The following is a 24,764-nucleotide window of genomic DNA, read 5'->3' as shown; positions in this document are numbered from 1 at the left end:
GCACTTGTCTTAGTCCCTGACTGGTGATGAAAAACCGGGTTAGCCCGAGAAAAATTAAAGAAAACAAAAATAAGATAAAGACTCCAGTTAGTTACACATTTGATTTTAAAGAGTACAAGATTTAGCTTATCATTGTTGGAGACGCTTCAATCACGAATTTTTTGTAAGTATAAGTGAAGTAGTTTTCTTTTAATACTAAAAGCATAATGGCAGCAATGCCTTCATTCCTTATTAATAATTATTGATGAATTGTGTGCTTAATATACGTGTAAGCGTTAGTGACACCTGTGATACACTGCTTACTGATCGCATGTAACTAACTGGAGTCTTCACCTTCAATAGTCTTTTGTTTTCGAATCGATTATGTTTGAGCAACAATCGTAGTCAATGTCTTTTTCCGGTTTCTGGCCTTCAGTTTCTGGCGGCGTTTCTGTATAATGAATAGTTAAAGTACCTAATACTTCCCTTAATTCTTCACTTGGTTTATCGAATGCTTCTGTTTTTTTTTAATTCTCTGGATTCTCCTCATTCTTCTAATTCCTCAAAAGTTTATCGACATTCTTATACTCTAAATTTTTTCTCGTCAATTGAAGAATCAGCGTCAATTCGTTATTTTGCCACGTTAACATACGGTGTTAGCGATTATTTTCTAAGAGCTAGTATTTTTTTCCCCCTGATTTATAAATAATTTGGTATTCAAAGGAATCAGTGTTCATTCGTTCGTGTAAAACGTTAACTATTGGTATATACGAAAGCGCGTTAGCGTTAGTATACATTACCCATGCAAGGAGTTCATGGCCATCACAAATATGTCGGTAATGTTTTTCAGGCCATGCTATCACGAGTTCTTTTTCTGTGGTAATATATTTTCTTCAGTTCTTTTTAAACTATGTGATCGATAAAATTTCAAAATTTGGAAAATTAATTTGGTTTAAGAATTTACGAGGTAATGTTTCGCAAATTGAAATGAGAATTTATAGATAAAATTTTATATTCACAGAATTTAGGATTTTTTTCAGGTCCCGAAAATTTAGCAGGATTTTATTTATAAAATTTAGAAAATTATTTTGGCTTGATAAACTAAGAAGGGTTACTCATCAATTTAAATGAGACCTTAGGAATAAAATTGTACACTTACAGTATTTAGAATTTTCCCCACTGATCTCGAGAATTTGGTAGGATTCTTACTTTTTTAATTTGGGAATTAGCAAAATTAATTTGGCTTAAAAAACAAAACAAAAATATAGAAAGTATTATTTTGTGAATTTATATGAAAATTTGGAGTTAAAATTTGACATTTATAATATTAAAAATTTTCTTTATTTTAAAGAAAAATTAGTCCCGAAAAGTTAGTGAGGTTGAATTGATAAAAATTTGGAATTTTGGAAAATCAATTTTGCCTCAGAAATTGATGAGTATTTTTCAGGGAATTTAAATGTGAATAAAGAATTTACATTTGAAGGGACACACTGTATACGGGCGTAAGTGCCAAATTTTTGAAAATCGGTTTATTGGCTTACACTCCTTGTTTCCCCCTGACTTGTGTCCCTATGGAAGATTTTGATCCAGTTCGACCCGAAAATAGGACTGGGAAAAAAGTGCATACGGGCGTAAGGGCCACGATGCTTGCTCGCGTGTCATGCTTTATAGTGTGGTGTCACGACGGCATCATTTATTTGCAGAGCACGTGTTGATTCTAGGTTTTTAAAGTTTTTCCGTCAACAATTATGAATTCTTGGAAAGAAATATTTACTACAAAAGTTACGCGCGCCGATCTTTGACCAGGTATTTGTCGCACATAGTTATCTGTTTTTAAAGCGCCCTTTTTTGATTCAATAGAGCTGACCAATAGCGCAAAAGTATTTCTTTGTTTTTCACTTACATTAAACAATTAAACAGTTACGCATCTTTTTATGTGTCAAAATTGAAGCTCTTTGGTGCTCGTTGACCTTTGACTAGGGCTTTCTTATACATGACTACTTTTTAAAGTGCTTTTTTTCGATTCAATAGAGCTGACCAATTGCTCAAAAGCACTTTTTGAATTTTTGTTTATTGAAAAATAAAACAGTAAACTATTTGCGTGAAAGTTAGAGTTTTTTAGTTCTCCTGTGAAATTCGGGTTTTGTTACTTATGCCCGTACACAGTGTGTCCCTTTATTCATAAAATTTTGAATTTAAAGTTTTCGTTTTCTTTTTTTATTAATTTATAGATTTCAAAATTTCGAAGGTTACTGGGGTTTAGGAATCTACGAAGTATTATTTAGGGAATTGGAATGGGAATTTAGGAAATAAACAAATTTTACATTTACAGAATAAAAAATTTTCTTTATTTTAGAAACAAATCAGTCTCGGGAATTTAATACGATTTAAATTTATAAAATCTGGAATTTAGAAAATCAATTTTGTCCAGGAAATTTAGAAATATTATTCATGGAATTTAGAAAAAGAATTTACATTTTTAAAATTTAGAATTTTAAGTTTTTCTTCCTTGGTAGATTTGGTTCAAGAATTTAGAAAATATTATTTCATGAATGGAAGAAGTAAACATCGTTAAGGCAGAGAGTTCTCTGTTTGGCACTCCAGACAACCATATTTACAAACATATTGACCGCCTTGATAATTATTTCGCATTTTTATTTTTGTGGACTTGCATTACGTTGGAAATCGTGATTCACTGACAAACATTAAATACGGTTCTCTGTTTTCCCTGAAATAATCTCAAACGCAGTACCTTTGAAGTTTTATAAACCTGTAAAAAGTCTTAACAATAACCCCCAAAATAAAATAACGGACGATAAGACTTCCGTTTCGTGGGTTTATAACCTAGACAAAGAAGGGCTCGTTCAGGAACTAGAAAATAGGGGCCTTCTTTTTTCAGGACATTTTGCGGTTTTACAAGAACGGTTATTTAGAGCAGTTCGCGGAGGGACTAGCCCTCATGATTCCTCGCCCATCACTCTCAAGAAAATCTTGACCTAACCAACCCTTCTCCTGACAACCCCTTAAAGTTTTCAGTTAGAGAAGGAGAAATAATTCAAATTAACGTTTTTACCCAAACTGAGTTAAATTCATCCTACTTCCACATGCAGGATGATCTTATTGAAGCTAGCCAATCAACGGGTTATTCCGAAGGTCAAACGAATAAAGAAAAACCAGGGCCTAGCGATAACCCAGCTCGACCCGAAAATGCGAATAGAGAATGATTTAATAAGAGTCTTGATAACAGATTTGAAGATGGCACTCATGGTGGCGAGTCTCGTGATGATCTAAATAATCTTCGTTCCGGTCGCTCTAACCATAGGCGGACAAGTGAAACCGGCTATAACGAAAGTGCTTGCACTATCAGGCAGCAAATTAGCAACGGATGTACGGACTCCTGTGCCGAGCTTGAAGTCTACACTTATTATCTCGGTTCAATTACAATGAACCTCCCGCGTTCCTATCGACTTCAGCAAGATAATTTTAACACCTTCCCCTTCGACCCTGTTCAAACTTACGAAGATGAAGAAGCTGAAATAGAGTATTTTAATAACAAAATTAATTTTGATAAGTTCACGGGAGAGTACACCCCTGCGGATTTAGAAATAATATTTCTTGTCTTTAACAACAAACTTTTAATTGAAGAAACATAAATCCCCTCAACTATCAAAATACCAGCAGTTAAACTAAAATTAAAGGGTTTGGAATCTTTTCAGTTTCCTCTAGCAATCCGTTCCTATCAGATCTCCAGTCACAATGTCAGCTTGTAGTTGTGGATTACAATGTGAACAACAGAAAATTAACATCTGTTAGTAGTCCTCCGACAAGGAGCCAAATAAGCCCCATGTCCGACCCTTTAGTACCCTTCCAATCTACTGACCTTTGCTAGTCGAGTATCGACCAAATTAATCTTTATCTCGACCTGACAGAAATTTGTAACAAAATCTTAAAAGCAAAAACTCATTATACCGTCCTTGTCCCTATTTACAAGGTGCCCGAACTTCCGTACCGACCGCACTCGCTATCAGGTCCGCAGCCTTTATTGTATTTCAAAATCTCTATATAGGGCCAACAGATAAAGGTTTTATTTTATAGTAGCGCCTCTAGATCATTTGTGGGTCTAGACGGCCTAAAATTGATCGAGAACTTAAATCTACAAACAATTAATATGAAAGGTCGTGCTCAGGTTGCCAATATTAATATAGAACTAGTTTCTCACAGAATTATTGTCCCAACTGAAGTTCACATTCGCACGCAACCCATAGCTGTCAGGGCGTCTTAAACCAGAGATATTATTTTGGGGTAGAGAATAACTTGGAAAATTGTTGCGGACTTTTAGAACTTTCGATAAAAGATAACTCGCTTGAAGATTTTCTAGAATGGGAATTGTCGAAACCTACTGAAAGATCTGAACTAACAAACTTAATAGAACATACAATCGATGTAGGCAACCACCAAATCGTGGTTGCAACAACGAAATCGATTTTGTTTAGATTTTCGGAAAGTAAAGAAGTCACAAAGAAAGACGCGTACCACCTACCTCTAATGCTCAGTATTCTCGTTAAACTACGAAGCGCTCGATATATTTCTAAAATAGATTTGCGCAAAGGTTTCCACCAAGTTCCCCATGATGAGGCTAGTCGCGACAAAAAGGCTTTTAAGGTTCCTGGACGTGGCTTATTTTACTTCAACCGTATGCTCTTTGGCCTCACTAAGGCCCCAACGACATTCCAACGCTTACTAATATCGGGACAAAAAGTCCTGACACTTGGGAAAAAGTAGCTCTATCGTAGTGAAAAAAATCGCACTGAGTTCGCATTTAGCAAGGCTGAATCGAAAATTTTCTACCTGTTTAATGACGTTTCTCGTATCTCAGTGAAAAATTTTTTTTATTTGTATTTGCAACAAATATGGAGAAAATTACTGTTGACGAAGCCTATATTTTAAAAGTTAACTTTCATCTGTTCCTAAAGTCGCAAAACTGCTGGGAACAAATGGAAGAAATTCAAGTGAATTACGTGGTTATTTATGAATGGAGGCCAACTTTGAAGATTAAAAAATAATAACAATTGTGGTCACTAGAATTGTTAATGTAAGAAAAAATTATCTCTGGTTTCAATGGAGATATCGAGACGAATCAAGACTTAAAAGAAAGCGTTCAGTATACTGATAAAGCTCAGACCAATACAAAGTACACAAGATTGTATATTTACCTGTAAACTGAGTTCGCATAATTTGGAGCTTAATGAGCTATGCTACAGCCTCGTGAGGGAATAGTGTGAAGGAAAAAAAGTTGAAGGTTTTCTATTGCCTGGCCGCTCCTGATCCCTCGAAGACTTGAAAAAGGGGTCCCGCTTCGACGGGAAACTGAGAGAAACGTCATCATTGAAGCAGACCCCTTGTTTTCAAGTCTTCGAGGGATCAGGAATCGCCAGGCAATGGACACCCTTCAACCTTTTACAGGTGAATACACAGTCTTATGGACTTTGCATTGGTCCGAGCTTTATCAGTATACTGAACGCTTTCTTTTAAGTCTTGATTCGTCTCGATATCTACATTGAAGCCGGAGATAATTTTTCCTGACATTATCAATTCTAGTCACTACAATTTTCAATATTTTTTAATTTTCAAAGTTGGACTTCATTCACAAATAGCCACGTACTTCTCTTGAATTTATTCCATTTGTTCCCGGCAGTTTTGCGACTTTAGCAACAGATGAAAGTTAACTTTTAAAATATAGGCTTCGTCAACAGTAATTTTCTCCACATTTGTTGATCTTGCAAAAACAAAAAAATTTTCACTGAGATACGAGAAACATCATTTAGCAGGTAGAAAAATTTTGAATCAGCATTGCTAAATGAGAACTCAGTGCGATTTTTTTTACTGAGATAGAGCCACTTTTTCTCAAGTGTCAGGAATTTTAGTCCCGATATTAGATAGGTGGTTTGGACCTGAAACGGAGCCACACGCATTTCCTATCTAGATGACATTATCATCGTCACAAAAACCTTCGAAGAACATCTAGAATGGCTTTCAAAGATGTTGAAAAAAACTTGCGAAGCAGGTCTAGAGATTAAGCACGACAAATACGAATTCTGTTGTCCCCAAGTAAATTTTTTTAGGCTTTCGGGTAAACGAACACGGTTTACAGACAGACACAGATAAAATCGATCCCATTATTAAACATCCCGTCCTCCACAACAGTAAGGATCTTCGTAGGTTCCTAGGTTTATCTAGTTGGTATCGCAGGTTCATTCCAAGTTACGCGACATTAGCATCACCGCTAACCACGCTGATGCAAAAGAAACAACAGTGGATTTGGAAGCAAGAACAGCAAGCTGACTTCGAGGAAATTAAACGTTGCCTACCTCCTGCCCCTCTACTCCCTTATCGCTTCTCGACCTCAAGTTTCCTGTCTGATGACATTTTTTTGTTTTGTTCGAATTTATATTTGAAAACTATAAGCACAATACTGTACGCCCCCAATAAAAGGAATTTTGCCATTCACCCGTAAACAATAGTAGTTTAATTGACTTCTCCCTCCCTAGCCTCATTTTAGTTTTTAATTTGAATTTTTTTTAGAACCCACTTGTTTCTTTATTTATGTTTTTATTTTATTTTTTCTTCTAGTCAAGGAGTTCGGAATTTAAGTTTGTTGTTGTTGTAAAATTCTTTCGAATTCTGGCTGATCCCTGGGATTGTGGTCATACGTTCAATTCTAGCTTTCGGTTTCATTTTGTTTGGGAGCTATTTTATCGTCTTCCGCCTAGTTTGAGACCTGTGACCCTCCCTTCCAAGGGGATAGGAGTTGTGATGTTGCAGTTTGACACCATCACAATGATCCAGTTAGGACAGGCATTTATGCTAAATTTTTCTTGTACGAGAGATACTATTATTAACGCCTGTATGTTGCTCGAGATCATTTGAGGGTTGGTGGAAACCCACCGTGCAGCAGTAGTACGGTCTCATCCGCCAATCATGGCTGGTTTTTCAATGTCAATTAAAAGAGGTACCGGTCTCTCTTTATTAAGATAGAATTCGTAGTCGATCATACCAACCTTTATAGTTAGTTATGGACATAAATCCTGATTTAAACGGCTGCTTATCTTTGGAACTTTTTTTAGCAATGCTTCCGTCCCTTGAATTTGTCTTCAATATGTTATCGTTACATCTTTGGCATTTAGAATTTTTCAGACCCTTTTCAGTTATCTAAGCGTGCATTGATTATCTTTAACTGCGACATTGATAAATTTATAGCATCATTTACTAAAGTCCTAGTGGGAAATACAGGTCTTTACATTGCCAGAGGACTTAAAGAATGTGATGAAATACTATTTTCGTTTATGTAGTCCTTCCAGATATCAATAAGTGTGCAGATGTCATGGTCGATCATTTGTTAGAGAATCGTAGATCAAGCCGTAGGGACTCTCGACAATGCGAAAATCGTCGAAATGCATCCCACAAAGCATGCAGAAAAAAAATCAATTTTTCAGCGCAGTTTTCTCACTTTTGACCCTTGATGCGGCAATAAAACAGTGCTTGACTTGGTAAGACCACCTCCCTACACTGTCATCTCTTGTCTCACACCATAGAAGGCTCCTTTCAATGATGTCCTCTGCGCCCTCTTCTCCCTACTGGACCTCCTGTGCTGTGTCTTCACTAGATCACTGCTGCGGCATTTCCTACTTCATTAACTCCAGCCCACATCAAATACTTATTTCATACGTTCCACCGGGTTTGCTTGGCGGTGGTACGCAAGATTGCTGGAGTAACAAATGCCATAAAATTTAGGTAATTCAGTCATTATTTTGCTGACGAATTTAACCCCGAGAGCGGTGTCGATCACGTCTGGTTTACACCGCCTGAAAATGACAAGTCTTTCAACGCCGCGTCCACGTTTTTGGCATTGGCCGCTCGTAGACCTTTACACTCTATCCACTTGGTGAGGTAGTCATTAAAAAATATTAACATAGCAGGGTCCTTCTTTGCTACAAGTGTGAGTCCCTATGAAGTCGTATGATGCTAAGATTTAGAGTTGATTTAACACCGTTTTTTCCATCAATCTGGGACGAGCCCCTTGTGAGACCTATGTCCGTTGATAAATATAACATCCTCGCATCCCTAGAAATTTCCGAGCTAGACGTAAGACACGTTGATTGAATCTATAAGGGGGTTCGGTCTAAACACATATAGATTCCCCTCTACAAGCTTCCAACCGTGATACTTGCTACGAAACTTCTGTACGCCACAGACATCTCAGCGATACCAAATATCATCGATCACTTCTCCACACAGACCTCGGAGGAATCCTCATCTTCGCATATACGAGACTTGTGCAAGTTATACACACACCTTGAATTTCTATGATCTGTTACTACCGTGAATCTAATTTCTTCCAAAAAATTAAGGAATCTTCGACTTAACTAAAGCGCCACTAGACATTCTTGCTCAATGGTTGAGTATCGATGCTAGGTGCCTAATAACGCACGACTTGTGAGGGCAATCACGCTTTCCTCCCCAGCTATTACTTGCGTCGAAACTGCGCCCAAGCAGTAACTGCCTGCGTCAGTTCAAAGGACAATGGATGTTTTAAAATCCGGTCAAGATAAAATTAGGACCTATGTGAGGGCCACCCTACAAATGTTTCAAAATATCGGAACGCTCTATCTAAAACTGATTCGCGAGTACCGCCATTATTCTCTAAATTGGCCTTAGTTATAAAAGAAATTTATCACAAAAAAGTAAATTAATTATCAAATTCAGCTTGACCGAAAAGGATACAGCATAAAAAAGGTTTTTTGCTTCCGAAGCGGTTAGTGAAAAATTAATGTGATTTAATAGTCTTTCTTACGCTGAATCCGACAATGATGGTAAAATGCCCGTAGTATCCAAGGAAACCCTTTAAAATTGGAGGTGAAAATTTAAATCCACAATTCTGTAAACCGTGTGTTTTGGACGATTTCCACGTTTGTTTTTACAAATATTTCTACAAAAAAAGTTGTAAATCTGTGCTACTCTTGACACACAATGAACGTAAAGAAATAACATAATTTTGTGATTTTTTATCATTTGAAATAGAAAACAATTTAACTTGACAGTGGCAGTGAAGATTACTTAGATAACGAGTAAGATGATAAATCTCATAGCTATCCATACTCTATTTTGTCAAAAACAGTGATGCCCGGCGAAAATAGGAGTGCTGGGTGTTGATTTATTTTCTCTCAGTATCCTCTGTTCGCATTAAATTTCATAGGTTGTCCACTTCATGGTGCCGAGCATAGTTCTACCTGGCGACAATATAAGTGCTAAGTGTTTACTTTATTTTTTTAAATTTTGTGACCTAATATTACGAAATTTGTATTATATGGGGTCTTTTATTTATTTCTGACGTGAGATACTACGTGCATCAGGTGTGTTAAGATAGCATTCCCCTAATTTCCTACTTTTTGTATTAGTTTTCTAGCACACCTTAGCCATGTCCCTAATTGTGTCGATTGCGATAATAGTATTACAGCGGTGCTTTCATGCTGCCAAAATTCAAATCGTCCCATGTAAAGGTATGTTGGAATGCGGGAATCTCATCTACATTCCACATGCAGTGAGCCAAACTAAGTTGAGTCTGTACCTGTGCGACTCTGGCCCGCCTTGCTCAAAACAAATAAGTAATTTGCAAGTAAATCTTGCAACATTACATAATGAAAACAATTTAAGAAATTCATTGAATTTAATTACAAACATAAAACAAGCATATGAAACTTTCAAGTTTCAGACGTTGAAATTATACTAAAGAAGGAAGTTAAAGATACAGCTTCAATGATATTTTCGGCAAAAAATGTTTGTAATTCATAAAAAAGAAAAATCGATTTCTTTCAAAAAGAGACCGATCAATTGCTTTATATTTGATCTTAACCATTGTTTATAAAATCCAAAAAACTGTGATAAAAAAAATGTCTTATTACTTACAAGCTGCAGGTAGTGTTACTCTACTACTAAAAGAATTTTGTAATCCTTTTTTGGGTTTTCCATTCTATCAATAATTCAACTTTAGCTTCCACTTGTTTTTGCTATACAACTGGGATTTTTGACTCAACAAACTACTCAATGTTTTTGGCCTTATTTTCAAAATGATCTATGAAATCGAAAAATTCTTCTTCCAGTATCCAAGGTTCTCCAAACTTCTCGATGGTGGCAACATCTAAGCTTATTAAGATTTTCTTTATTTTCAGGTTTCCACAAGAGATAAGCCTTAGAGTCATATACATATTCAATAAAGGTGCATTTTTTGATCGATATTCAATTATGGCGTAAATGGTGCTTAAGCTAAAACTTCCAGTGTTACATGAAATATAACAGTTATAACATTATCCATTGTTGACAACATGAAACAGCCATATACGGAAGTACACACAAATTATGCTACCTTTTCTCTTTCTTTATCAGGTAAAAACGTTTCAATCTGCCCTCGTAGAATTAACATTTGCTTCAATGCAAGGCGAAAATTCGACCTTCCACAATTAATGTATCAATTTAACCAAACCTCATTTTCTCTCCACATATTATTGTAAAAAGGTATTTCTTACCTTTAAATGATGATACGGCTTAAACGTATGCGGGTTGCAGTGATTAAGATTCATTCTGTCTACAGCATCACTATATATTTTATTTTGATTTTCCCGTATTAAAAAGGCTAAGTCGATGATTTGTGCAACAGTCTCATATGCAAGATAACTTAGAATTACGTACCCCTGTTTAGATACGATTACGTCCCCTAGAAAAGGTACTATGTAAATTAATTTAAAGCTTTTTGGTTAAATAGAAATATGTGGTATACACATGAATTTTTGTATCAAAAAACAAAAATTGCCAAACTCTCGCATCTAATGACATTTTTTACTTTGAAGGTTTCTTTCGACATCCATGAAATATAAAATTATAGTTTACAAAAAAACTTACCGTCGGGAACCACCCAATCACTAAATTTGTGACGATGCCTGTTGACGAACGAGACGTTACGTGCCTTAGAATATTGAATGTATTGTGCTTCATCCAAATTTTTTGAAACTACTTCTGCGCGGACACGTCTACTGTGTTTAACATGATCCACTTCAAGTTTATCGTCGCACAATTCACCCGTTATGTCTAAGCCTTCCAAGTAAATTTCCCAGGGTCGTTTAGTCCTATTGAGCTCATCAATATGCTTAACGTCGGGCAAGACTACTGACATGTCAGAATTTGCGACTTTGTACATTGATGATTTAAGTTCTTTTAAATCTAAAACAACAAAAAAATAGTGTTTTTTTTTCATTTACCAATGGATTGACATAGTGAATTACAAAATAAACAAAAAAGGTCAATAAAGTTGCGTAACTTCTTTTAAAAAACTTACAAGATATTTTCTGAAACAAAAATCGTTACTTAATTAAATCTTGACGTTTAGACATCCATTTCGTTGTTCGCATACATAGTTTTTAGCTTAGGAGGTTCGGCTTTTAAAAAAAAGTTTCAATAATGTTTCAGCGTAATCAATTCCATGTTCACAACACACAATCCGCTGTCCCTGGATATTCTGCCGTAAAGGGAGAGGTCGTACAGATTTTCCCAAAAAATTTCGACAAGTTTTAGTGACTTCAACATGATTAATGCTCAAGGATAGGACAGATTAAGGATGTAGATTCAACACCGCGAAATGTATTGTGTTTACTTATCTATTTAACATTTTAGTATAACTGATGTGGTACTGTGTTTAAAGAAAAAGAATATTTGTCAGTTCGTTAATGATAAAAATTTAATATATCATGGAAAAATCTGGTCGACCACGCCCTGCACGAACCGGTCAGGTCTATATAACTAATAATAGGGCAAGAAAGGTGCATGCTTCTGTACAAATTACTTTAAAGCTGACCATTTTCATTCGATTTAAGCTTTAAAATAATACCCAGAATTTTACTAGATTTGCTTCCCTCTCCCTCTTATCACTCCAACCCACCTACTTTCGTCTGCTGCATATTAGCCCAGTTTCCCAAAAACCTAACGTGATAAAAGATTTCAGTGTCGGGTTTGGATTCAAAGACCAAGTATCTACAAGATACTTCTACTGTGGGTCTCGATCCAGTTCATAATTTTTCTTTTTGTCGTTCTGTGTCATATTCACAATGCTTTAATACCTCATAACAATCGTTAGCTATTTAAACAAATTTTATAAACAAATCGAGATTTTCGTCCATATTCAACTAGCACATTTCGTCCTTTGAACGAAATCTGTTCAAGATCATGAACGAATTAGTTGATTCCGTTATGCCTGAAATCAAGTTTAGAAACTGTCCGAGAAATAATACTGCCTTTAGGTTGAAGAGTCAGTTTATTCTACGTAAAATGAACATGGGCGGATTATCAGCTACTTGCATTGGATAGCTTAGAAACTGTCTGAGAAAAAATACTGCTTTTAGGTTGTCGTTGTCGTCAACAAAACGCTGTTTTTTTTTTCTTTTATCAGTCCAAACAAATGAAAGTCGCAGGAACTCAAATCTGAACTATTAGGCAGATGTTCCATGATGTTCTCATCTGTCCTGTAATGGTCTATATGTCGCTGGCAGATCGCTAGAGGATTATTTTTCACTTATTTTGTGAGAAGACGAAATCCTAGAGTGTTCATGATTATTTCTTCAACACGGCCGTAAGAGATATTTAGTTGAGCATCAATTTCATTGGTTTTCATGGAAGGGTGGGACTTTAAAATCTCTTTAACAGCGCCAATTTTTATATCCGTCGAACTCGCCCAGGGGACCAAAGATGGATCGAGTTTTCAAGGTATTCTCATCATGTAAAAAAATGTGTATGTCAATAAAGAATTTGGTCTGTGACAGTGTAATCTTCCGGAACTATATCCACAATATCCGCAGAATTTCAACTGGTCGAGCCCCTTCTGCTGCGAGGGATCTTTTTATTATGCGTTGTACAGAGGATGGGTGAACCTCTTTCTCGCTTATCTTGATCGGTACTACTATAATAAATGAACAATGCATTAAAAATGATTCCCCCTTCCTAAGGACACCACTAACACCACCTAGAAGTATTAGAAAGCAATTTGAATTTTCGTGCACGTAGCGGCATAATTCTCGTTTATATTTGATTGCGTCCCGTATTTTAATGCTATGGCGAAATGAATTATACTAAAAAATGACCGACAAACTTCTTAGTAGAGGTTAGGAAGTACTTCAAGAAGTAAACAAATACCAAGAGGCAGAAAAAGCTTTCTAAAGTGGCATCCGGAATGCTGAATGGCTAAATAATGCTGCGAAATTCGTATGCAGTTTGGATATTATGGGGATTATGACAGATTGTGTTTCATTCAAATGAATTCGAGGTTACGTGCTTATTCTAAAGAATAAAAATAATTTCACACAGTAATTAAGAAAAATGAGTCATGAGATATAGTAATTCGATATTATAAAAATTATGTAAAAGCATACCTTATTAGAATAGAAATTACGTCAAATGGTAATTTGAAAATATAAAAATTATGACAAATAGTAATTCAAAAAAATGAAAATGAGAGGAAAAATTAATTTAAGACAAAAATGAGATAAATTGGCGATTATGATAATTAAAAACTATAGTAAACTGGTATTTAGTTCAATAATTTCAGGTTAAATAAATATTAGGGAACATTGATGTTGGAGAATATTCATGCACCTCATCAAGCACATTAATATTACAGGTCAAAGAATTTGTTTTGAAGCAAGAAATCTTTTCTATTTTACATTAATTTTGCAAATTTTTATTTAAAAAATGTTTAGCAGAATGGCATTAAATCAATTTGCAAAAAAAAAGTAATTCTCATATAGGTACATGGACACACAGGGATCAAGGGCTACGAAAAAGCGTACTAGGACTAGCGTCTTGCTGCATCGGACTTTTCATCAAAAGCTGGAACCGCACAAAGTACCGGAAATACTTGGAGCAAATCTAGGGGTGCCGACAGAAATATTCATCCTAAATCATATGTACAGAATGCGAAAAGCCAGGGAAATCTTGGGCTTGCCAAAGAAAGAAGTTACAACAGTGGTTGAGAGTTTCCGTTTTGCCGTAACACGATGATCGTGTTGGCACAACACGATGTGAGTTTTGGGAGAATACTTCTTTAAGTGTTACGGAAAAACGATGAGATCGTGTTGTGGCAACACGATCACCGTTCTGAGACGTTGAATGCGAATTAAGAAAGTGAAAACTTGAGAGTCACTGCGTTCTCTGAAGAGACAAGGCATACCCTACTGTTGTTCTCCACTGTCTCGAAAATTGCAAGTTACTCGCATTTCCACCTTTTTCTATCTACCCTCTTTTTTTAATAAAAGAGGATAACACTTATCTCTCGTCATCTGCCGCTTACTGGTTGGCTGGTTTCACTTTTGTTCACGCTTGACTGGTTCTGTCCCCCTGAGCGTCCCTTGGTGGCCCACAATGAAAGCCAGATGTCCTGAGGGTTTACATAAGAGTGTTCGCTTGTCGCTTTAAATCCAGTTCATACTTGATTTTAATAGCGTCTGCTGCTTGGCCGTCTATTAAATAAATCTTCAACCGACAATATGAATTTTGAACCAATAGTTAGTTGAATTTGCAACCCAAAAGAAGAAATTTCTACCAAAAAAACACTTATTTTCAACAAAGTACATGAATTTTCATCTAAAAAATATTAATTTTTAACCAAAATTAGAATAGTTAAAATGTTGGAAAAATACACGTTTAACAAAAAAACATAAATTAAATAGTTTGTTTTTTTATTTAAAAAATTTCTTTTAAACCAAAAATCTAAAAATTGTTTTTTTAGTTAAAACGATCAATTTTCAGCGAAAAAATTAATTCTCAACACGATAATTCGATTTTAAACCTAAAAGATGAATATTTTACCAAATAGTGGAATTTCCCACATAAAATATGACTTTTATATACAAAAAATTTTTAACTTCATTTTTTTTCAACCAAAGAAATTAATTCACAACAAAAAATATAATAGTTAAATTTTCTACAGGCAGAACATCAATTTGATGGACAGTGGGAACTCAGGCGAGGAAGTGTTCGGGAAACCGAAGCGTGAGGAAAAAAGGAGAAAATATTTTTAAAACAGTAGAAAGGGAGAGATTAAGGGCCGAGAGTTTTGGATCAATAGAGAAATTTTTGAATGGGAAAAGGGATAGGGCGGAGAGGGGATGTGGTAAGTACAAAATAGCAACAGGAACTACCCTTAAAAATCCTAAAATGAATAGAACGCCACCGGAAAAGGAACAAATTGGAGCGAGGGAGAAATAAGGGGAAGACGAAGAAAAAGTTGAATGTAGAGGGAAAATAGAATATGAAAATTTACAGTTGATTAATGCGCGAAAAATAATGTTAGAAGTAATGAGGGTAAATGAAGAAAAGCAGAAGAAACGGAAAGAGGAAATAAAGAAAGAACTTAGGAGGGAAATGTCTGATCTAAACAAAGAAATTAGGAAATCGGAAGAAGTCAGGGAAAAACTAGAAAGAAGGATTCAGTCTCTCCAGCAAAGATTAGAAAAGCAGGAAAAGCCTAATAAAAAGGTAGAAGAACTGGAAGTTAGAATGAAAAAAATAGAAAGCTTAAACAGGTAGAAAGAAAGATGCAGTATAAATTTAGGAAAATAGCGGAAGAGGAAAGAAAAAAGGGGAAGAGAACATGGGCTAAGTATGGGAGAATACAAATAGACAGAGTATGGTGGGATTGGGATGAAGAAAGGGAAGAGACAGTAAGAGATGAGGTCTCGGGAAACTAGGAGAGGAAAGAACGGGAGATAGGAAAATAAGAAATACTAAAAAGCAAAAGGAGACGAGAAACGAAAGTAGGGAAGAAGGAAAATATGTTACTGGAATATAGCAGGATTGGAGAGAATGGATAGGGAGCTTATGAGAAATTTGACATAACGGGATGTAGTAATAATGATGGAGACGTGGGTAGATGAAAAAGGGTGGGAGAGAGTAAGGGGAAGGTTACCAAGAGGTTACAAATAGAAAGTTCAAAATGCAAACATAAAGAATAAAAAGGGAAGAGCAATACGAGGAACGGTGATGTGAGTAAGAAGCGAAAGTCGAACAGGGAAAGATAGGAAAGAGAGAAAAGAACAAAAAGAAGCATTAATAGTAGAAGAGGTAAAGATGGGAGGAGAAAAGTTGAAAATAGTGGCGATTTATGTGAACGGTGATATGCAGCAGAAAGTAGAGAAGATGAAAGAAATAATTTTAGGAAATAAATAAGAGATTAGGCTTATAATAGGTAAAGATTTCAATGCGAAAACAGGATACAGAAGGAAAGAAATGAAGAGAAGAGAAAGGAAGAAAATCCAAAGATAAGGTACTGAATGGAGAAGGGAAAAGTGGTTAAAGAGCTTGGAGGAGTTGAAATGGTTTATATTAAATATAAATATAGAGGGCGGTAATTGATTATGTGATAGTGGATGATAAGATAAAAGAGAATGTCAAGAAACGAGACATGGGTGATTATATTGATTCGGATCACTTCCCCTTAATATTGACATTAGAGAGAGAAAAAAGTAATAGGAATATGAATCAAAAGGGAGCAAAGTAAAAAGTGTAGGGAAAGGGGATTGGTCAAGGCAAAGAAACGAACAGTTTAGAAATAAGGTCAGATGTGTCAAAATGGAAAAGCGAAATGTGGAAGAGGAGATGGGAAAAATGGTAGGAGAAATAAAAAGGGGATTAGAGTGTGCAAACAAAAATGAAGATATTGAAATGGTAGAATGGAAAAAAAATTTTTTGGATTTGCTAGGAAAAGTAGAGAAAAGCTAGGAAGGGAGGAAAATATGATAGAGAAAGAGATGAGGAAGAGGGCGTAACAAGGCAGGAGATAGACAAGGTGTTAGGAATAATGAAGGATAAAAAAGCACCTGGTATAGATGAGATTCCAAATGAAGTATGGAAATATGGAGGGACGGAACTAAAGGAAAAGGCATTGATTATGTGTAATCGAGTATGGAGAGGAGCGGGTTTACCAGAGTCATGGAAGGAAGGAGTAGTGATACCAATAGTGAAGAAAGGCAAAAGAGAGGAAGTTAAAGATTATAGGGGTGTGGCGCTGATGCCAACACTGTATAAAGTATATGTAACGGTTTTGTCGAAGAGATTTTTTAGAGAAGGAATGGAGTACATGGACAACATATATGTTCTGAACTATCTAGTAAATAAGAGAATTAAAAGGGAAAAAGGGGCAATGGTAGCAATGTTCGTGGACTTGAATGCGACGTTTGACTCATTAGATCGAGGAGACATAGAAAACTTAAAGGTGAAACAGGGGAAAACAGGGTTAGGGAGGAGTTAGGATAGGGAAGGAAAATATATATACACTGTCATACGCAGGCGACATAGTCGTCATATTTAGATGGAAAAAGCTGAATTTAAATGTAGAAAAAACAAAGATAATGATGTTTAGAAAAGGAATAGGAAGGAAGAAAGAATGGACGGGCAGATGGAAGGGCATAAATTTAGAAGAAGTAACAGAGTTTAAATATTTGGGATATATCTTGCAAACGAATGAGGATCATATAGCTCATATAAGAGAAAGGGTCAAAAAATCAGCAGGGGTAATAAAACAGATATGGGAAATAGGAAAAAGAAGGTTGAAAAAATTGGAGAAGGAGAATGAGGTTATTTGATACGTTGACATAACCGGTATTAGGTTATGGATCAAAGATATGATGGTGAAAAAAAGGTAAGATATTGAGAGTTTACAAGAAAGATATATAAGGTGGACACTAGGGGCAGACTGGAGGATGCCAGGATGCATGGTTAGAGAAGAACCGCAAAGAAATAAATTAAGTATTAGAGCGGGAAAGAGGGCATGGAACTTTGAGACGAAGCTTATAGAGGGAAAGGAAGAGGAGTTAGCGAGAGAAAGGTTTGATGGAGGTAAGAGAGAGGATAGGGAGGACGATAGAATTAACAAGATGGGCAGAAGAAAGGAGGAAGTTTTTTAATGCTAGAAACATAGAAGATGGGATTGAAGTAAACTATGAAGAATTGGGAAAAGGGGAGAGGGAAAGACAATTAATAGAAAGATGGGGGATGATTGAGGAATCAAAATACAATAAATGGTATAAGATGATAAAAAAGTGAAGGAGATGTTGAATGCGAATTACGAAAGTGAAAACTCGAAAGCCACTGCGTTCTCTACAGATACGAGGCATTCTCCTCTGTCTCGAAAAATTCAAATCACTCGCATTCATTACTCGAAAATATTAAAATAATCATGATAAATACAATTTGTGCTTCATTTTGCAATATCTGAATAAGCAGTCCCAGACAGAGTTACATTTAAAATGTATTTGATTTTAAAGTGTTGAGTATAATGTAGAAAAGTTGACATTTTGCACACAATCGAGTGCGAAACACGAGATACGTGATCAGAATATGTTCGTTAAAGCCGAAAGTACTTTAACACAAGAGACTTTACAATCACAACATTAGAGTTGTCGATCCGTCGATCTTTAATTTCAAAAGGTCAGTGCACGAATGCGGGAGAAATGCAAAACCCCAGCGCGAAGTCCGAGAGTGTTCAGTCGCGCACCGTAGGTCCCCTCAAACTATCCAGGTAAGCTCTTTTAACAAACGAGAAATCACAATCCCAAAATTACAGTGATGGATGCGTGGAGTTTTAATTTTAAAAGGTCTGCGCAAGAATGTGTGAAAATATAAAGACCGAGCGCGAAGCGCGATATTAATACATCATGGAGCGCGAAGCGCGAGAACCAACAGCCGCGCACCCCAGGCGCACTCAAAGTCGCGAGTGAAACTAACAGCGCGCGTAGAGTGCGATGAGCATGTGCCCGCGTCGCAGGCGCAATATATGTTTTATTATTAAGTTATGAATTTTGAAACGTTTCAAATTTTATTATTCTAATTTTTGCAATTACATTATAATTTCATCACTTTTTAAACTAATTGCACTTAAGAAAATTGACTCAATAGAATTTGTTACTTTTACCATAGAATTTTTCCCATTGCCTTACGAATCTTTCATTAAAATTAAAATTTTAGAGTGGGTAGTTAAATAGTTTCGGAAATACGCTAACTATTATAGAGCCGTATCTGCTTAAGGCGCGCGACATCGAGCGTGCGGTGCCAAGTGCACTTAAACATGTTTCTTAGAATAATTTTTAGTAAGCATATTAAAAACATTTCAAATGATAAGCCTATTTATTGTTTCATAAAGCTTATTTATTTATTTTAACAGTGATTCATTTGTTTACCCATTCAATTGTGAAAATAATATTTTTTGCCTTTGAATTAGATTATACCGAACAACAGCTATTACGCATCACGAATATATAATTAGTTTTACTACCTTTCTACTAATTCAATCAGTCATTACCTCGACTGATTCAAACTGTCATGATTTTTCAGTAAATTGATCAATAATTTTTGAATGATTCACAGTAACTTATACATTAAAAATGTAATGTGTATGTATACTAGTGTGGTCCAAAAATTCATTGTTTCCATTTCCGGAGAAAGAAATTCCGTAATTTTGTTACTGTTCGAAATTTGAATATTAACACGTGTCACCGGGCACTTCAAAATCCCATGTAATTAACATGGGGAGCTTTAAATGTTGGAAAAATTGAACGCATGTTCCGGGGTTTCATTGTAACGTGCCAGGTTTTTTAAGAATTTAAGACGAGCGTCTACGAAATAAAAGCATACTAATAAATTTTATTTCCAACCCACACCCACCCTCCCCGCTGCGCCCAAAATATGACCCAAAAATCAAGAAACTACATTTTTACGTATTATTGTTACTTTTTAGCAATTCCCGTTGTTATTTTCATACAAATAATTACCAATGGACAATTAAAATAATTATCATGACTTTTTAAACCATTTTCGATTGTTGAAACAAATGTAAATTATTTAAACAATTATTTATTCCCCACAAATTTAAAAATCATCTTAATTTCTGATTGAATTGCGATATTTTGTCATTTTATGAAGTAGTAAATTCGTCTGAAAACATGATGTAATTATTTAAACATTTAATTTTTGTTTAATTTCAAAATTTCTAAAAATTGAGCCAGAGATGTCCACTTTTTTCAAATTGGTACCCTATGCTTCTTTTTGTTAAATAATTACATAATTTTGAGATATTTCTTCTAATGTTTAAGAAATTTCTATTTCTTTAAGCAATTTCTATTTGCTCAAGCAGTTATTTTTCGATAACCAAAAAAATGAAATAAAATAGAAATCATACAATTAATTACGATTTTTAAAGTATTTTTGGAAAAGTAATTATTTAAACAAATTAAATTTGTTTCAACAATTAAAAACTGATAAATTTATTCTTTATATATACTATATAGTCGGAAATATAACTCTAATGTGTTCTATTTTATTTCATTTTTTTGTTATCGAAAAAAACTGCTTAAGAAAATAAAGATTGTTTAAAAAAATAGAAATTGATAAAACATTAAAATAAATGTATCAAAATTATGTAATTATATAACAAAAGGTAGCACAGGATACGAATTTAAAAAGAAAGTTGATATCTCTGGCTCATTTTTTTAGCAATTTTGAAAATAGACAAAAAATAATTATTTAAATAATTACAGAATGCTTTAAAAAAATTTACTACTTCAAACAATGACAAACATTTACATTTCAATAAGAAAATACGATTATTTTTTATATTTTTTAGGAATAAATAATTTTAAACAAATGTACATTTGTTTAAGCAATGGAAAATTGTTTTAAAAGTCATGGTAAATATTCAAATTGTCCATTAGTAATTATTTGTGTAAAAAAGGCGGCGGAAATTGTTAAACAATAATACGTAAAAATTATTTTTTTTTTTAAATTTCTGGGTCATATCTGGGCGCTTCGGGGAGGGTAAGGGGGGTTGAAATTAAAGTTATTAGTATGGTTTTATTTCGCAGACACTCCTCTTAAATCCCTAAAAAACTTGGCACGTTTCGATGAGACCCTGGAAGATGAGTTCAATTTTTCGAAAATGCAAAATCTCCCCATGTTAACTAGATGGGATTTTGAAGTACCCGGTCGCACGTGTTAATATTCGAATTTCGAAAAAAAATATTACCTATTTTCTTTCTCCGAAAATTGAAACTTTTGGGGGTGTCTTATCCTGTAGCTCAAAAAGCTTTTTTGGACCACCCTGATATATACGCATTAGAAATACGTGAAAAGTATATGACGTAAAATATTCAAACGCTCTTTGAAACGTAAAGCGGAATAGTTATTATAAGATTCAATATAGAAGTAATATAAAACTATTTTTTCAAACCATTATGTTGACTATAATTAATTCTTTCACGTAGTCAGGAAAATGAAGAAGCTTTATAAAACAATATATAGACCACGTGCACGCACATTTCCTTAAATCTGTTGAAGATACCACCTCGATCAAAAAGTTTTAGGACTTTATTTTTAAAATCAAAAATACAAGTTTTTTCATCGTAATCGATATTGTCCCCTTGAAAGTACACCCCATCGACTACAACGCACTTATGCAGGGAGCCAAATCAGGAGAATTCACCTGATTTCGCTCCCTGCAACTTTTTCCTAATCGGTCGACTCAAGAAACCGCTCTGCGGAACGCATTACAACACCCGAGATGAGGTAATGGAAAAATCAAAGATGGCTCTGATGGCTATACCGCACACCGATTATAAAAAATGTTTCGAGGATTGGATCAAGCGCTGGCATAAGTGCGTTGCAGTCGATGGGGAGTACTTTGAAGGGGACAATATCGATTATGATAAACTTGTATTTTTGATTTTAAAAATAAAGTCCTAAAACTTTTTGATCAAGGTGGTATAATGCAATGAGACAAAGTATAATCTAGGTATATTCGAACTTTTATATTTTTGAGACTAATAATATCTATACTTTTATAAAATATGTCCACGTGGACAAAGTATACGGGGTGGGGGGGGGGGGGGGTCAAAATTCCACGGATGTCCACGAGGTGGTAGGGGGGTGTCAAAATTGGTGAAAATTGTCCACGTGGTATATGGATGGCCCCATACTAAATAAGAAGCACTAAGATAGGTGGGTCTGGTTCTAAATCTGTATAAACACACGACATAGTGCATTGCAACGCGATGCGAAACGCGAATTTTACGTACGCATGTCTGTTTATACCACGGTCCTAGTTGGTCTAGCCTAAATATTTTGTAACTCAAATATTAATACTTCACCTGATTTTTGAAGAAGGAATTTTCCATTTTTTTTTAGTTTTGTAGAGCCGGTAAGTCAGGCAGTACGGGAACTTGTTTATTTTCGAATGAATACCCCAACTTTTCCTACGCAGTATGACTGAACTGAACTATGCTCACGAAAGTTCTAATTTTCCCTGGATCGAGGACCATTAATTTTATGTATAAGTCTGGAGAGTGCTGCCACTGTTGGACCTGCTCTATCATTAGCTAAATCCACTACTTCGTTTTCTCGACAGTCCGTGACTACTATCCGTTTACGATAGGAAGGCCCCTCCAAAATAGCTGCACATTTCTGTAATTTATTCAGAAGAAAAAAATCGGATAAAAACACAGCTTATACCATAATAAAGCTTACTTTATTGCGCTTCACACAGGTCCCCACTTGTTTATACACAAAAATTGGTTCGGAAAATATCCTTCGCGAAAGAACGAAAACCGTAGTTTTTCGCGCCACTCTGTAGAAAGCTATATTTTGGATTGAATTGCTTGCAAAATTTCAACAAATGCAATGGAATAAAAATTAGGAATAACAACCTTGAAACAAATTAATTAATAACAAATAATCCTGGAAGACAAAATGCAGGGTAGTGTGGGTGTGAGGACATAGCGGGGTACCAAGCCTGAAGGGTCTACTCATAGAAAAAAAGTAGCTACTGAACGAAAAACAGGAATAGATACTTTCATCCCCAAAGACGTAGGCATGGGGGCAATTTTTATCTATACAGCATTCTGCCTGTCTGCCTGTTTTTTCCAAAAACGCCAAGAAAGTATCTTGTATAAATCAATTTGTATGCATTTCTTGTGGAAATTTTCCGGGTTTGCTTCAAGAATCGAGATTAGGACAAGAGGGAGAAAACTTGTTTTTGCAAACTTTCGCATCTGATTAATTGTTTACGTACAAAAAGCAGCAAAAAATCTCAAATTAAACTCAAATTAAATTAATGAGGACTTGAACATTAGGGTTCATGAAGGATTGCAATTGTTCCCTAACAGTAAAGCCAAAAATTAACCTCTCAATAACTACTAAACACTCAATGAAACCAATAATTTGAATCTAAATTTTTTGTATAAAGACTTGTAAATCCTGAAAAGAAAATTAAATCTTGAAAGATGAAGTGGCACTGAAGATATAAGCCGACTCTTTACTAGTTTTTACGAAATTTTATCGTAGTGAAATAACGAAGGTATTGCACTCTACTACAGTTCAATTTTATAATATATGAAATAGTTTTTCCGCAGCGGCTTCAATCGTTTGAGCGGGTGTTTACTTGCCTCTTGCGACTTTCCCTGATGTTTTAGGATTAGACCCGACTGAGAGAAATTCTAGATGTGTGTGATATCTTTAAAAGGCATTACAATAGGCTGCAGTAGCTTCATTACACATTAAAGAAAATTCTGTTGAATTCACATTTTCAATGATTATAGTTCATGTTTTAAATTGCTCTTCTTACAATTTCAGTTTTTGCATAAATGATCCCTCTATTAAATGCCTTATAGAAACGTATAAAAATGGACAAAAGGATGTATAAGACCACATAAAACCATATAAAACTTTTATGCAGTCTATATGGTTCTATATATCCATTTCTCCATGTTTATAAGTTTCCATAAGGCATTTAATAAAGGGATAAGTAATCGGGGATAAAGCGAAACTTCAGTTTCGGTTTAACATTGTTGGTTTAAATTAAAAATGAAACTATCCACTTTTTGGTCGAAAAATCATCTTTTTTAGTTGAAAATTCGTATTTTTAGTATGCGTGCTTTTGATTTTTTTAGTACTCCTGTTTGATTCACCTTTTTAGTCGAAATCACTTTGGCTGAACATTAATTTTTTGAACTAAAAATGTGGGTATTAGATATTATTGTTGAAAATTCTTCCTTTTTGCTCAAAAATAATCTTCTCTATTGAAAAATCGTTTATCTTGCTGAAATTCAAATATTTAATGAACTGAAGTTCTGAACGTTGACATGAAAGAAATGTATCGTCACAATTCTATTTTATTCAGCGAAATTTTTTATGCTAAAAAATAAAAATATGCCTTATAACTTTTCTTTACAATTGCATTACTGTCAAGGTAATGCATTTTTGCACTGTTAATAGTTTATAAGAGAATTCAACTACTTCACAGTCATTATTTCTTTTTTTTTTTGTGAAAAGCAACTATTTAGCTTTTCGTTTAGAATTGATCTTATTATTAGAAAATTCGTCCTTTTTGATAAAATTTAACTTGAAAATTCATCACTCTATTTGAAAATTTAAAAACTTCATTTAAAATTCGATTGTTTTTGTTGAAAACTAATATTTTCTGAACTGAAACAACATCATTTTACTGGAAAATTCATGTCTTCCTATCAACATGCCTTTTTTGTAAAAATCAACTATTTAGCTTTTTGTTTGCGCTTTATTTATTTTTTTACTAGAAAAAACGTTTTTTGCTTAAATTTCATTTGAAAATTCATCGTTCTCTGTGAAACTTAAAACATTCATTTAAAATTAGATTTTTTTTTTTTGGAAATTTATATATTTCTGAA

At 34.7% G+C, this 24,764-nt stretch overlaps 1 protein-coding gene across 3 annotated transcripts in view; it reads right to left on the bottom strand.

The window, feature by feature from the left end:
- Positions 1 to 24,764, bottom strand: part of LOC117175050 (transcription initiation protein SPT3 homolog) — a 138,117-nt gene that overhangs the window by 69,827 nt on the left and 43,526 nt on the right. For 2 of the 3 annotated variants that reach the window (XM_033364578.1, XM_033364579.1), the window contains 2 exons: positions 10,933 to 11,250; positions 10,560 to 10,747 (listed from right to left, as the gene is read on the bottom strand). In XM_033364578.1, the coding sequence (XP_033220469.1) occupies positions 10,560 to 10,747; positions 10,933 to 11,250 (506 nt within the window). Of the gene's footprint in view, positions 1 to 9,942; positions 10,485 to 10,559; positions 10,748 to 10,932; positions 11,251 to 24,764 lie in introns of all 3 variants that reach the window. The other variant, XR_004467421.1, reaches the window with a different exon arrangement.

This window comes from Belonocnema kinseyi, chromosome 6 (genome assembly GCF_010883055.1).
Source record: "Belonocnema kinseyi isolate 2016_QV_RU_SX_M_011 chromosome 6, B_treatae_v1, whole genome shotgun sequence".
Classification (NCBI taxonomy): Eukaryota; Metazoa; Arthropoda; class Insecta; order Hymenoptera; family Cynipidae; genus Belonocnema; species Belonocnema kinseyi.
This window is presented reverse-complemented; position numbering and strand designations above follow the sequence as displayed.